Source organism: Tursiops truncatus, chromosome 2 (genome assembly GCF_011762595.2).
Source record: "Tursiops truncatus isolate mTurTru1 chromosome 2, mTurTru1.mat.Y, whole genome shotgun sequence".
Lineage (NCBI taxonomy): Eukaryota > Metazoa > Chordata > Mammalia > Artiodactyla > Delphinidae > Tursiops > Tursiops truncatus.
Genome location: NC_047035.1, coordinates 161,522,143 through 161,539,186, shown reverse-complemented (window position 1 = coordinate 161,539,186; position 17,044 = coordinate 161,522,143). Strand labels below are relative to the sequence as shown.

The 17,044-nt window shown below is 36.2% G+C and overlaps 1 protein-coding gene across 2 annotated transcripts in view; it reads right to left on the bottom strand.

The window, feature by feature from the left end:
* PLXDC2 (plexin domain containing 2) overlaps window positions 1-17,044 on the bottom strand; it is a 411,878-nt gene that overhangs the window by 190,606 nt on the left and 204,228 nt on the right. For both annotated transcript variants that reach the window (XM_073801628.1, XM_033852419.2), the window contains exon 5: window positions 7,471-7,540. In XM_073801628.1, the coding sequence (XP_073657729.1) occupies window positions 7,471-7,540 (70 nt within the window). The remainder of the gene's footprint in view (window positions 1-7,470; window positions 7,541-17,044) is intronic.

Genomic DNA, 17,044 nt, shown 5'->3' with positions numbered 1-17,044 from the left:
AACTAACTTTATGCTTTGATGACTTGTCCTTAAAGTTCTTGTTCTACAAAGGGTAGAATAAGAAGCATAAAGATATGCATGACCTGCTGATCATAATAATGCCTGTTACCCAGTTATGACCCATAATATCACAATTAGAGAAACATTTCAAGATTCTTCTGCCATGTGTTAACAAAATTGCTAAACTTTGTAAGACTTTCAGATACAGTCACAGCATTGGGAGGCCTTTAGAGGAGATTCTGCAGTGTACTTAGAGATGACAGATATACCCATGCTGAGAAAGAGGATATCCCAGGTCATCTAAACACTCTTATACCTCCCAGTCATGAATGGATGAGCCAGACTTTAAAAGGCGATAATGAAGAATTAAGTCCCTAAACACCCCCTGAGCTATGGATCATGCCATCAAAGGAAACAACAGACAAACTAACAAGCAAGCACAGCTTTACAGAAAATGTATTTTGAAAAGGAATAAAAGAGAAAAAAAAATACATATAAAAAAGGAGAGTAATAATAATATATGCTGTTTTATAGCATTTTCTATGAAATAGGTATTAATAACACATATTACTTCGTTAACTCTTGACAAAAATCCTTATGAACTAGGAACTTTCATTATGCTATCTTACAGATTGGGAAACTGAGGTGGGAGAGATTAAGTAATTTACTGAAGATCACAATAGCTATGACTGGTGTTACTTATGAAGACCCACATTCTGATTCAAGAGTCTACTTATCTTAATCTAGATACCAGCCTGCTTCTCGAAGAAAATGAATTTCATTTGCTGGCTTCTGTAGGAATAGAACTCTTTTGAACTTATTCCTGAAATGTCCAGAGTCCAAAGTCAATCCTGCCTCACTGAGTATCTTTCTCCCCTTTCCAGGATTGGACAATGTTAGAACAGTTGCTGTACTTTGTTACTTTACTAGCGTCACCTAGACTCCTTTTGTTTTCAGTTGGGTGATGTATTTGAGCATCTATGTAATACTATTATTTATCTGAATTACTGATGCAGTGACTAGGAAAGGAGGAAAGCTAAGTATTCGCGAATGTTTCAAACAAAGCCTGGGTCCACAAAAGGCTAAACGGTGCTTTCCAGAGGAGTGATCGGTAGACTCCTCTGTGGTTGTGATGGTGATGGAAGGGGCTGAGCCTGGAGAATCTGCTTTTTACCCAGACTCTCATTTTGATGGATCAGCATTCCCCCAGTCCTGTCACTAATCATGACTTATCCAGTGTGTACCAATGATCCTCTCTTTTTTGTTTTTCTATAATTGTCCTCCTTTCTACCCACATTTCTGCCTCTGCTATTTTTCATATTGACTGAAGTCTATCTCCTGGGTGACCCCTCTCTGGGTCTCCTGTCGCTCTAATCTCCAGCTACACTTCACCCCCAATCCCAAGGACCCAGTGCTGATGAAATATGACATGTCGCTACACAGGAGAAATAAAAGGGCTTGTGGAATACACAATTCATAAAGCCACAGGGAAATGTAGTAACGCTGGTGAATCTGCTGAATCTACTGTGGGACACTAGACAGTTTGGGGGAGTAAATTATCAAGGAGGACAGGTGAGATGAACTTTCAGAAGGTATATCCAGAGAATCACTCAGACATAGCAAAGCATACATCACATAACTTAACTTTCTCTCCAGGAATCTTTGAGACTTGAGTTTGTTACTTTAAATTAGTGAACCAAATTGGAATGGATTTACTTTTGTCCAGCATCTATTCCTTCAGTACTTCCCGTCATGTATCAGATCTCCAGATACATATAATAATATAATGATAATACAAAATAATTCCATTTACCTTTTCACTAGATTCAGAAGGTTAATGGAAGCAATCAAGTTCTGTTATATGAGGTTATATACTTGAAAGACGGTGAGGTTGGTATTTATAAATCAATCATCATGAGTAATAACTAACTCTCTTCTGCTGTTAAAAAGCCTTTTATAACTGTTATTAATCACGTACCTCTAAAAAGCATGAAATATTATTTGGGACCACAATTAAAATATTGCTATTTGAAAGCAAAAATAAAAATGAAGCTGGAAGATTTGGTAATATACTTCCTCAAAACCCAATCAAAATAATATGCAGTATTTTTTTAACCTCTCTTATTGGCGACTTAAAGGGGCGGGGGGAAACAAGTGATTATTGACAAGATATAGGAAATTAGTCTAAATTTGAATTTAAGATACCATAGCTCAAAGAGTAACTTTTTTTTTCCCTTGAGAGGAGTACTAGTAGACTAGGAGGCATGGGAAGAAAGGAGACACAGTTGTTCCTCAGTCTCCAGGACACACCCCCTACCCCCATACCAAAATCCCTGGATGCTCAAGTCCCTTATATAACATGGTGTAGTATTTGCGCATAACCTACACATATCCTCCCACATACTTTAAATTAACGCTAGGTTGTATAATACTTAATACAATGTAAATGATATGTAAATAGTTGTGAATACAATGTAAATACTATGTTTAGTTGCCAGCTCATAGCAAATTCAAGTTTTGCTTCTTGGAAGTTTCCAAAAATGTTTTTTTTCAAATATTTTTAATCCGCAGTTGGTTGAATCCCTGGACATGGTACCCACGGATATGGAGGGCCGACTGTATATATTTACTTTTGTATGTTTGACCTTTTTTAGTGCCATGTATTAATTTTTCAGATATTAAACACTGATTACTTAGTGAACATTTTACATTTTATTAGTTTTCATGGGGCAAACAAAATAAAATAGAACTAAAATTGACATCTTATAGAGTGCTGTATGTCAATTATATCAAACTGGAAAAAGAAAAGATGTGTGTGAAGTAGGCTTCTCAATAAAACTTTTCATATCCTGACAAAAAAATCTAAATCTCCAACTAGAAATTCACGTAGAAAGGAAAGGAGGAAATCCTTCACATAACCAAGGTTAAGTAATACCTGTTCATTATTATCCTTTTAATTCACGTCATCTTTGATTCCTAATCTCATGTGAAACTTGCTTAAAATTCCACACACTATTTTAATCTTGAGTCAGCATCTGTCTACATACTTAAAATTTGAGGGCCAGAATTATCTGGATAATGTCAACTTTTCTCTCTCCCATTATAACAGGCACCATTTACCACCCTCTCCCACCTCCCATTTTCCTCTCATCTTATTTATATGTAGTGCCCCTGATGGACTCATGAGAAAAATATTATTACTAGTGATGGTTGCAAGAATTAAAAAATCAAATCCTCACACATAAATCTACTTTTTGAAGCTTTTAAAAGATCACTTTAGCAGCCTAAAATTCAAAAAGAATCAAAGTATTCATATGGAAAGGTAATAAAAGGCAGTGTGATATGCAAACAACACAACTTAGTGGTACGTTTAATGGAAGTATCTGTACAAAATGCACGGAGGACTAGTTTTTTAATGCCTGGAATATTTGTATTCTGACGTATTTTTAAAATAGAAAGATGAAAGAATGCTTTCAGATTCTGCTGCCAGTGAACCAAAAAATAAGATGGTGTTTCCAATTCATTGTGTACATTACTTGTATGGATGACTGAAGCTTTTGAAAATTAAAATGCTTAATAAGCAAAGATTCATTTTTGCAGTTTATAAATAAATGACCGGATATTTGATTTTTATTTACAGTTTAACTAGAAACTTAATTTTACTCACAATGAAATATATATGTATATATATTATACATACACACACAATGATGGGTCACAGTAAATTATGCATATATCTGTATTTTTAAACTACTCTCTGTTTTGAAATGGTATTGATCCTAGCAATAACACAAGACACTGTCTAAGTTCATTTTAGTCAAAATTAGTGTCTATGTGGAGAGAGAGAGATTTTAAGGAGGCATGGGAAATGCAGAAGCGGTGAGGTAGGAATGAAGGGAATTGTGATTTAAAATAGGCGCTTTAACATTTCACTTTCTTTATCTTAAATCCAACGTAGAAACAGGTTCAAGAGGAATTTGCAGACACATTCAAAGAGAACTGACAGTCAATAGAATATCTCTGTTCATTTCAGTTTCATAGAAACCAATGTGTTCCTACTTAAAAATCCCAGTCCCTGGTCTATTTGCAATGGCCTTCAGTCAACTTTATTTAATCTGACTTCTGGTTTCCATTTTTCTTCCAAGCCTTTCATGGTTAATAACTTTTTCAAGATTTGTAAGATGATGAACATTTGTCAGGTAGGTTTATCTGCTTATAACACCTAGTTAATCAGAAGAGATCTGTTGAAAATCTATGATTCAGAAGTCCTCTTCCAAGCTGTTCTTAGCTTTACTCACCTGTGTCCTAATGAATCCTTTTGGCTGAAAACTTTGCAAACACAATGATCAGACAACTCAAATGATGTGCCCTTCACTGGCTTCAGGCACTATAATCTATGTAGAAGTATTGAAAACCTTGCTTCTTTCTTTGACTGTAACTGCCTAACCTTACCCTGTCCTCCACTGCCAGATTAGGCCAGATATGTTCTTTACTCAAAGAAACCCAGTACTTACTGGATATCATCCAAGTGTCTAAAGTTCAAAGTATTTTACATCACTCTTCCCATCTCCCCTTCACTAGACTCTTACTCTGAGTCTCCATTCAAGATAAACAGATTTACTTGACAGACCTCCAAATATGCTCAGTATGGGCTCAGCACTGTCACTTATCTCAGCATCCCCTTGTCTAGAATGTCCCTTCCCTCTTCACCTCTTTTCAACCTGCTTCTTTGCCTGCTAAAATTCCACCGTCCTTTAAGGCCAACGTCAAATGTTAGCCCTTTCACAAACCTGTTCTTGATTCACCCAATAAGAATGATCTCCTCTTGGAGCAACTTTCTGCTCCTCCAGTACTCACAGTCAGCCTTGTCTTATTGCTTAGTCATATACTCCTTCCTCTTAGATTCTAAGCTCCTGGAGGAACAACAGTTTATTCTTCTCTGTACAAACCAAAGTATCATGTACTGTGTCTTTCACACAGTAGGGGCTCAACCAATACTGACTGAATAAATAAACAATGGAAGTGTAGACAAGCTATTTATTTAGCTGAAAACTTTTACAGGAGATTCTGGTTCCATTTTGGAGAAACCCAGGTCAATGTCTAAATTATCTCAGTTGTGCCTCTCTAAACAGGGTATAGATTTATATATGCAAGTGCCATACTAGCATTTCTTAAGCAAAAAATAAAAAAGGTTTCTTTACATTAGTGTCTTCTTCAAAGAAGATAGAGATCATTCAAGACACCAGATTTTTCACTTACTCTGAGGATCTTTTCAAAGAAAAATGGTACTTTGAAGCAGTAAACATGATATAGCCATCTGTTTGGGTTTTTTCCTACCAACTCAGCTAAGGGAAACCTTACTTCATATTGGCTGAATCACTGACAAAACTTTTAAACATAAAACGATTTGAGAAACAGAAAATGCAAAGCTGCCCATATTTTCACCACTGTGTGTACAGACTTTGAACAAATGTGATTAATAATTCACTTTTAAAAATTCAGTGGAACACCGGTAACCTAAGTGTCAGAAAACATGCCTAATATTCATGTTATAAGATAACCATGCTCATATCGTACTTTAAAGATGTGAGCGGATGTGAGGTAATCCACAGCTTATAGGGGCAATCTTTCAATTTACCTTTCTTCTTTCCATTCAGTCTTTCAACACATTAATTAAAATGTCTATTAAATGCCTGGCACTATACTAGCACAAAAATACATGGTGAGCTCATAAAGACATGGTCCTTGTGTAAATTTTACTTACATATAGTCCTTTTTTTACACAAAATGTAATAGTTTCTGAACTGAAGCCATTGTTTTTCCCTAAAACCAGCTCTTCTGCTTAGAGTTGTAAATTTTGCTAATAGCATCATTTCTCTCCTTTCGTTTGAAGCCTCAGAATCAGCAAGGCCCTCAATATTTGTCACACAAACTACTGCAATATTCTTCCTATTATGTGTACTAACTTCAGTTTTTTATACTTTAAATCATCACAAAATATCTTGGTTCAGCTGCTTACATTTATTACTTATCTAATTAAGGACTCTTGAGGCAGTTATAAAATTGTCCCAAACTACTTTTCACATCTTAATATTTTTTGTAAAGCTACACCCAGCTTCATTCAAACTCAATTATTTACTATCTCAAACATATTCCACCAATTTCCTCTTCTGTATAGTATTTATTCAAGATATTCTTCCCTGTGGCCTACTCTTCCCTCCCTACATAATCACAGAAATTATAACTTCCTTCAAGAAATATCTTAAATAATAATTTCTCTATAAAGTCTTAAAGGATTCTCACAGATGTTTACAAATATCTACAAATAAGATGTTTTCAAAATACAAATATCATCATTTGTATTTTCTAAGGAACTCCCACATTCTGCTTCACTTTGTCTAATAGTCCACTAGGCTACACAATCCTAAGGCAGAGGTAGCTTTATTTACCAGTGTTCAGAGATGGTACTCAGAACTTTTATTTGCTTATTGGTATTTCTGATTACAAATCTTCTTCTGAATCCTACATATCTTCTAAGTCTTATGCTGAAATATGGTAATAGCGACCAACATGGTTCCCATACCAAGCAGAAGACCAATAATAAAAACCAGTGAAGGAAAGGGACTCTGATCTGTGGTGCTTTAGGCTTGGGCCATCCACAGACTTTTCATCACATCTATGGATTTCTTTTAACTTGCTTCTTTACTTACTCTTCCATTTTTATGTTTTTCTCTCCTTCTTCTACTTTCTCTATCACTCCATGTTAGGCAAGCAGCGATATTCTCCGGCATTTTGCTTATTTCTGCTAGTAGCAATCAAGGATTAAATTTTTCTCACTCCTGGGATATACGATAAAAAATGATAATTGCCTTTCTAGGCTATTGCTAATCTCTAAACTAACCTCCAAAGTTTGTGGAGAAAAATAAAATGAAGAGAATTCAAACTGAATTTCAGTGTTTATTTTTTAAACTCAAATGAGTTGTCAGTCAACTTAGGTGGCATTAAAGGGGGGAAAAAAACCAATCAAATAACTAAAGTTAATATAATGTGGTTTTGAATGTGAATGTATATATTGATATATAAATAAATTTATATCGATCAACTATATAAATTAGAAGAAAATGAAAATACTTCCATAGCTTTCTTAAGCACCTTTTCTTTCTAAGCTCTGTTCGCTTTCATGCAGTGAAAGCATGGAAATCGTTTTCCATATTATCAAAAAAGAAATAAAACTTGGAAAGAAAGCAGAGATGAATCTAGGCTGAAAATTATTATAACTACATTTTTTTCTGCAGAAAAGTTTTCCCAATAGCTATATTCTTTCTTAGGTTTTATTTATACCCATGACTTTGTGATATAAGACAATGGTTTTCCCAATAAATGTCCCTTTTGAAATATGGAGTAAATTAAAAATAGTAACTGTAGTGAAACTGTAGATAATTTAGAGTGAATGGGTAGAAAACCACTTACCCCCAGTTGCCACAGTGATTTCACGTAGGAAATGGCCATAAAATGGAAAATCGAAGGACAGATTCACTCTCTGCAAGGAACAACAACCAGAAAAGAAAATCAATAATGTGCATAATAGTAAATGTAAAATGAAGAGCCTTCTACCTAAAAAAAATGATGCTTCTACTTTGCACCACTATTATTGTAGTTGACTATTAGAACCTGAATCTTGGATGGAAAGAAAGATTTTTTCCCCTGGTAATTAAATGTTTAAAGTATGTGAAAAGAATAAAGTTTTGCTGTTGTGGTCTGTTGATCTGTTCTTCAGTTACAAAGGGAATCTAGAAGTTTCAACTCTGAATCAAGCTATTCTCTTTAACATCACCACTGCCTCTCAGTTGTCCACTACAAAGTAGGTCAGCCATCACGATAATCTTAGGGTTCTTTTTAGTTTGATTAATCTTCTCCAAAATAGTAGAGCATGTTATCTGTCAAGTTTCACTGAATTTAAAAATATATATATTTATTTTACAAAATTATATATTCAATTTATCTTCTGTACATCCCAGAACAAAAGGCAATTTTACGGAACAAGATATTTTGCACCTACAGATCTAGACCTGCAGATATTTTTATTTTTAAGATACGATAAACTCCCCAGATTCAGTATACAGATGACCCCTAAACAACAAGGGTTTGAACTGCGTTGGCCAGTTCCACTTATGAGGCATTTTTTTCCCAATAAATATAGTATCTGTGTTTTCATTTTACAGATCTTTAAATTATCAAAGTGTTGAGAAAACTTTGATTAGAGATCACCATATATTAAATCAAAAGAACTAGGGTTTGAGTCCTGATTCTATCCAGCCCTTGGGTGAGTCATTTGTCAATTTCCTTATTTTTGAGGCAGAGATACCAGTGTGTGGATTTTCAAATGTGCGGGGACTGGCAGCCCTAGCCCCCAGTGTTGTTCAAGGGTCAACCGTTTTATGTCCACTTTTAAAAGCACAGAATCAAATAATAAAAAATTCTGGTTACTAGAAAGCTACTTTTACTTTGTAGAGAGGAAAACTGGAGAGACTTAGGAAGAAAGTTCATAAATTTTGCCCCTCTTTTTTCTAAAAAGGGATCTGAAGCTTTGGATATATATATTTATAATATATCTTTATATATATCTTTATATAGATAGATAGTAAGATAAAAACAAGACACAACAAAGCAAAACAAAGAAAAAGAAACCCTAGATTTTGTGTATGTTTGAAATGATATGAACCAGATATATTATTATTAGGCAAGAAACAAGAAACACAGGGAGCTATAACAAAGAGCTCTAGCTATAGCTCTAGCTATAACAAAGAGCTATAACAAACAAACAAACAGAGAGTTATAACAAAGCTATAAAACAGGTTAGCTGAAATAAAAGGATCCATAGAGAAATTAATTGGCTGATTTAGAGCCTAACAGCATGTACAAACTACCTATAGTAAAAGGTTATTATGTTAAAATTCAACAATTTCTATATCATATCTCTCCCAATATACAAATTTAAAAAAAAGAGAATTATACATAGCTAGATTAAATTTAGCTCTTTCCAATTGTACAAATGATTGCTTTTTTATATCCATCAGAGATTTCTAATGACTTATTTGGCATGATATTAATCATTCAAAATTTACAGTGACTTTCCATCAGGTTTTTTTTCTTTCCTTTTTAATGAAAGCTGCATCTTCAGAAAGGGTTTATCTTCATTTTTATTTTATGCTGACTAATGGGAACAACAAAATCTATTTTCACTGCACTAACTGAAATGAGTGGTTACTAATAACCCTAACATAAAAGCTTCAGTGGCAAAATCATATATCGCAAAGAAAAGGTCAGACATAATTTTATAAAGGCACTTGCTGTAGTACACTGTTCTCCATCATTCTAATTTATTTCCACACTCATGTGCAAATCGGTAAAATTTACAGCCCTTTGGCATTCTCACTTCCAGAATAAGAGTTTGGTTTAAACATCTATCACTAACATATCAAAGATGAACCAGAGGAATATGACAATTTCTCAGCCACAACAAATGTTTAAATATTTTAGAATAAAATTGAGATAAACAAATATATAAGTTAAAGACTGTTTTTGAGAAGTAAATAAGTTCTCAAGGAAAAATTGCTGATATATTATCCTGAAGCACAACATCAATGATTGAAATGTTTCCCTGTTTAAATGACCAGATACCTTAGTTATCACCATGGCCTGCTTCACACTAATAATGGCAATGACAATTTAGAAAGGTGTTACCTTCTCAATAGTTGTGAAATCTACCCATTTCTCTCCAGGTACTACTGACACCCTTCTCCAAGTATAGATCACTTTTTTTTTTTTTTTTTTTTGCGGTACGCGGGCCTCTCACCGCCGCGGCCTCTCCCGTTGCGGAGCACAGGCTCCGGACGCACAGGCTCAGCGTCCATGGCTCACGGGCCCAGCCGCTCGGCAGCACGTGGGATCCTCCCAGACCGGGGCACGAACCCGAGCACCCTGCATCAGCAGGCGGACCCCCAACCACTGCGCCAGCAGGGAAGCCTAGTATAGATCACTTTTAGCGTAATAACTTGCTCACAGGTGTCTTGGCTCCATTTTCCCTGGAATTCATTCTCCATACTATCTAGCATATCACTCCCCCACTTCAAATCATTCAATCTAGAATCCCATTGACCCTGGAATCATGCCAAAATAGTGAAAACGAGTTCTAAGACCCACCACTAACTGGTCTCTCCTACCTTAAGATTCTCCCTTCATATTTTCTGTTCAGGCCAGCCTTCTAGAATAACTTTTAGTTCCTTGAAACTGCCACCCTTAACCCTGGGCTCTGGTACTTCAACATGATGTCTCTTCTGACTGAAATGGTCTCTCAACCTTGGCTGGTCATGGCGCCCACGTTCTTTGGCTTAGTTTGGTTGGTACTCCAAACCTGACATAAGGACTTGGAGCAGATAATTTGTTTGGAAGGTGATCCTAGGAAGCATTTGCTAAAGGAGGTGGGAAAAGTGAGACAAGGAAAAGAGAAAAACTAGTAACAGCTATTGGTTGTGTTACCACTATAGCCAGGTCTCCCCTTGGAGACCTTCCGAGAAAGAGTGGGGGGAAAATATGCCTCAGAATCATCTCATTGGAGGTTAGGAGGCTGGGCTACTTATCCATCAACGCCTATCTCCTGTCGATCAAAGGTGCTCCTGTGGGCAGATGAATCCCCCCTTCCCCAGGATTACCCTTGCTTACCCTCAGGCAGAGAGAAGAGCCACAGCGCTTGATCTGAGGAGTTGCTAGTATATTAGAAGCTGCCTCCCACAGCTTCAAGTGAACTCAGGGAGGCAGAAGGGATATGGGGCAAAGCATCAAGAGGCACCGCGAAGTGTCACATCCTCAGAGTCCTACCGTGACTTCTTAGCCCGTTAGGCTTCCTACTGTATCTCACCTAGCATTCTCTCTTTATACATGCACACGTGAAACAACCGCATGGGGCTCAGATTTTAACTGCTTCAAAGTGAAACTCGGCATCAGGGTGGTTAAGAATGGCCCAAGTGGGAAACCAAAATTTAAACCCAGATTTGAAAGACAACAAAGGCAATGCTCTTAATTACTGAGCTATTGAAAATAAAGTGATAAGAAGTGTCACACTTAAAGGCAAATTTTTGAAAATTATCATCCTTCCTTAAAACACATACAAACACAGACATACACACACACACTCAAACACACACACACACACACACACACACAAACTACTGAAACATAAACAAAAATCATTAAGCACTAGAATTTCGAAGGGCTTTAAGCTAATTTATTATATATTCAGTATAATTACCCTCTGGGTAATTGGATCATTATTTTATCTCAGTACAGTATATAAAACAGGCATGGGCAGGGAGCTAAAGGAAAGTTTTATTTGTTCATTCATTCATTCATGCAGTCAGAAATCATTTATTCAACACCTTATATGTACCAGGCACTTAATCAGGGTCTGAGCATCATACAGTAAGTCCCACCCAGTTTCTTCCTTCAAGGAGTTCAGAAGATGGTGCAGGAGAGCAACATGGAAGGATAAACAAGTAGGACCAGGCAGGGTCAGAGTAAGGACCCAGAGAGAACACCTAACCCAGAGGAGATGGCATTGAAACTCTTTAAAAGGAATCACCAGAAGCTAGTCAGATGAGACCTGAAGGCATGGGAGTGGAAGGGATTGTGAAAATATATGTAGAAAGTAAAACTGGAAGGATCGTGATTAGTTGTACATAAAAGCTGGGAGTGGGGAAGAGCTGTCTAGAATGTAGGACAGGTTTCTAGCTGGGTGACTGGTGGACCATAATCCACCAACTGAATTGATGAATACAGGAAGAAGAGCTATTTTGGTTAGGTGTGAGAAGGCTTGCTGTGTCACTAATTAATTACATATCCTTTAACTATATAATTAAAAAAAAAACCCCAAATTGTAAATGCCACAAAGGACCCTTCTGAAATCAAACAGGCTAACAGAACCCTGGACATTGTCACAAAAAGCCACTGTAAACAAAAAAAGAAACGTAATTTTGAAATTTAGTTGACTTAATTGATGTACAGGACAGAAATGAATGTTTTCCTATCTTGGATCTCATCCCGTAAGAAATATCTAATGTAAAAGGAAGAAGCATTTCGGACAATTGTCATGTGAAGACACAATAAATTAATTAACAGGGCGAAATATAAAATGAAAACTCAGAAGCGAAATTTTAACAAGCATGTGTGGCATAAATAAAATCAATTTGAATTTGCTAATTCCTTACACTCTGCAGAAAGGAGGGGTATCATAATTTTGAGACAAGCATAGGAAGTATCACAGGGGGGAGAAGAAATTTATGAAGCATGCTTTGAAAAGTTTGCAGAAGCATATAGATAGGTTCCAGGTGGTGTGTTGCAAATTTATGGCAGGTACAGCCATGTATGACTGTGACTTTTAAAACCACATCATGCTCCCTCACAGCATGCCCCGCGGAATCACTGCTGGGAACAGACTATCAGAGGCAATTAGGGCCATACTCAGGGATCTCTAAGTACGTCCCCACCTCTTACTGCCTCTTTTACATATTTTTCTTATGCCTGTCGCCATCCGGCTTCTGACTAATTATTATGATCTCTGCTAATTCTTTCTTAATGACACAAGAATTATAAACCTATGTAAACACTATTCCAGGTTTACTTGTTTGCCTATTTCTCAGTGGTATTACAAAGATAAATTAATTAGTCAATGCTTGTAAGACCTTGAAGACAGAAACTATTAGGTTAAGAATCTGGAGTGGGCACATTTATAATCCTAAAAGCCATTTAAAAGGTCATTAATAAAAACTGCCTTTTGTTTTAAGACAGCTTCTTATTTACAGTAATAAGGTTATACTTTTCTGGTTCCCCCAGCCTTGATTTCATCTTTATAAAGTATAGTCTTGATGAAAGCAGCTTGTGGGAAAAATATTAGTAGTAACTACTCTTTTAGGAACTGCTGATCTCTTGAGTTCATGAGAGCAAAGGGTCCAGAGAATATGGGCAGTATCCATTTATTTAAGAATAAATTCATGGATTAATCATTAATTTCTATACATATATTTTAACATTCTATTTTTAATCATTCAAATCATTTCATGTTTGCAGGTCACATGTTTGTATCTTGAAGCTGTCACATAGGTGGGATGATGATGGTGATGATGATGATTGACAAAGTGAGATTTGTGTTATTTTTTCCAAAGACAATTTCAAAAGTTAGACGGAGTCAGTTTGTTTATTTATGTCAAATATTAACCTTGAGAGGAAATGAAAATTTTAAGAAAAGATACTTTTTGTTTTACTTACATAGATATTTCTAGTGATACTGGCTTTCATCGAAATACCTGAATAAATTATCTTATTTCCAGTAATATTTATATCCCTAATAAATAAAAATGATTGAATAATCCTTATTAGATAACTTTTTATATATAACTATGAATAAATTTAATTTCTTAATTGGGATGTGACATATTCTTCCATAATGCACAAAACATTCTTGAACCTGAATAAGGTCCACATAAAATTCATTCACCTATAAATGCTTAGAACAGATTATTGCAGTCCTTTGTTAACCACAGACACAAATTTTAAAATCTTCTTTTAGTGGAAATAGATGGAACTTTATTTTTAAATTTTCAAAGATTCTTTTCTAATTTTTGAATGATCTAGCATGGTTTTAGAGTCAGACAGACTTGAAATTACATCCCAGCTTTGGTACTTTGTAGCTGTGTGATTTCGTAAATCATTTAACCTCTTTAAGGCACAGTTTGCTCATCTGTAGTCAATACATTTCTTCAAAGGGTTATTTTAAGGATCAAACGACCAAATGACACCTGGACCTTCATAAGCACTGAGTCAGTATTATATTATGTACCTGAAGGCGTCTAGCATAGCAGTAGTTCCTTAAAACTCATTTCCTAAATAAAAATAGCTCCCTGTTTGACTCCTAATAAGTAGATGGAAATGATTTGACATATGTTGTTTCTAATATCAATGCAGGCATATTCCTTTTCTAATAGAATCATATGACAATTAGACATTATGTTCCTCAGCAACGTTATGATGTTTTCAGTTTTGTTATATTGAAATAATCATAACTACTGTATTTACTGGTGTTAGGAGAATGAAATTAGCATTTAATATATCAGACATTATGCTAAGTATTTTGCCTGCATTTAGCAAGTATGAATGCTAAAATTAGGTGAAAGTATGACAAGAAACAGGATGTTGATATGCACAAAGTATCTTCCCAAAAGATACTAGATAATTACCAAAGGAAAAATAGTAAGTTTACAGTGAAGAAGCAAAATCTGGCAGACATCACCTTAAGCAGGTGATCAAAGTTAACATCACCAGTCATATTGACATCACGTACCTCCTGGTGTGATGCGTGATGAAGGACAAAATATCATTCCCCTAGTATTCTTGCCAAAAATAGATACCTGTGTTTCATCATGAAGAAGCAGTAGACAAACCCCAAATCAGGATCACTGTACAAAATAGCTGGCAAAGACTCTTCAAAATGTCAAGTTCATGAAAGATAAAGAAAGATGGAGAATCTGTCATAGGCTGGAGGAGACGAGACTAGATTTGACAAATAAATGCAATGTAGGTCCTAGATTGGATTCTGGATAGGAAAAAAGATGGTTTGGGGACAATTCACAAAATGTGAATAAGGCCTGTAGATTCATTAAGAGTATTACACCAACATTAATTTCTTGGTATTGATGATTGTACCATGAGTATGTAAAGTGTTAATATTTGGGGAAGCACGGTGAAAGCTATATGGGAACCCTTTCAATAATTTTTCCAAGTTTATTTATGAGCCTGAAAGTATTCCAAAACAAAACTCTAGAAGGACAAGTAATAAGTTCAAACCACCAGAAGCAGTAGAGCCAGGATTTCAATCCAATATGCTTGACTCCAAAACTCCTGAGTCTTGACCACGATATCATTCTATCTCCCTTCTTTTACACTGGGTGATCCTTTTCCTACCTATTAACAGACTTTCTATAGCTGTGTTTTTCTACCTGATACTCTTAACATTGTCAGTGACTCATATTTTTGTTCTCAGTAGACATAACTTAATTTTCTTTAAAATTTAATAACAAGGAAAATAGCTAGAAAGCTCCCAGGTGCCTGAGGCAAAAGCCACACACACAAAAATCTGAGGAAGGTACAGAGCAGTCTTCTCAGATGAAATGCACCGAATCACAGGGACTAGTGCCATGCTGGGTGGAGCTGTAGTGAGCGGCACACCACTGAGGTCTGATGGCAACGCGGTGGGTCCCTTCTCACCAGATAATGGGTACAGCCTGAACTACTCTTTTTTGCACATTTGAGGATCAGATGCTTCCATTTCTTATCCTCCAAGGATAGATCTAAGGGCCTATTCTCTAAACTTACAGAACATCGATTGATTTATTTTTTTACAATTGTCAATGGTAATGGCCTTTCACTGGTTTATTCACCTATTTAACAAATATATTCACTTATAAAAGTAACATAAACCGAAAGATAGTAGAATGATAGAAATATGAGTATATATATGTATGTAGATATAGATAGAAAGATTTAAATCAGTAAGTTTCCACCACAAGCAACTACTAAAGAGAGAAAATGTACTATGCAGAGGCATTTCCATGTGGTTGACAGAAGTGCAAGCTTCTTTTGTATACCCTAAAGTAAGATCCTGCTTCTAGGCCATAAAAGAGCTGAGTATATTCCAGAAATAAAATAACTGCAGGGCAGGATGACTTGAAACAGTTTCACCACGTAGGATTTTTACAAAATGCAATTTTAAACAAACTCTCACACTCCCGGGAGGAGTGAACAGGACATGGGTCTTTAATCCAGTGACTGAAAACACCGGAAACCTAATTAAAATATCAAAATGTCCATGGAAAGGGACTAATCAATACGCAAATATACAGGGAAGGGAGTGGCTCCTTTTAGAAATAAAGCCCATCAACTGAATTGATTTTCTGAGTTAGAATTTCTAACAGCTTCAGCACTTTTTTCATAACAGAGCTGAGAACTTAATTAACCCCGCCTATGGAATGACACTCTGCGTGGGACTACGGATAAATTAGAAAACAAAATGTAAACATTTTGCAGTTACCTGATGCTTGCTCATATGAACTTGAGATGAAGTGAATTATCATCATATCTTTTGAGCCCTCCCATTGCATGGTTCCCAGAAACACCTGGCTTACAGTAGCTTGCCTATACTTGCATGTTTTGAGAATCATTCAAATTAATGTGACTATTTACCATTCAGGCGGAGTGCAGAACATAAGTCTGTTCAGGGGCACAGAAAGTAAAACAGGATTTTATAAAGAAGCCCTGGGAGGGCAGGTAGGGGAAGGGGAGAACCAGACGTCACTTCTGAATTTTTCATGCTGCTCTAGGAACAAGGCAGTGATTCTACCAGGCTTCTCAAACCTGAGTGTGCAGGGCAATCACTTAGGGTTCTTGTTTAAAACAGATTGATTCAGTAGATGTGAGGGGGAAGGGAGCTAAAATTCTGCATTTCTAACAAGCTCCCAGAGCTACTGAGACTGCCCCAGGAATCCCACTTGGAGTGGTCAAGGCTTTATGTCATATAAATGGTCTTTGAAACTCTAAAACAGTGCTGTAAGGAAGCTTTGACAAGCGTGAAATGGGTTAAAAGGATAAATAGACTTGATTCCGGATAACATCATCTCACTTCATCTGTTAGCACTCAACTGACCTGAAATTTTCCATTTAAGGAAGTAAAGGATAGAGGTACCTCCTAGCCCAGGACCTTTAAAGCAATGATTTGCAAAACTTCTTTGCAGCCCCAGTACACCTGAGGGCAATGACACTGGTTACTTCCTTGACCAGGGACTTGGACAGGGCAGGAAAAGTATTCCTATGAGTTCATCCTTGACAGTTTGAAAATGTCCTCCCTTGCCTCGGTTGATTATAATCTGTCCTCCCTTCTTTCCTGTCACTGGAAAATGACTGTTTTAAAGTTAAAATGCTCACATGACGATGGTTAGTA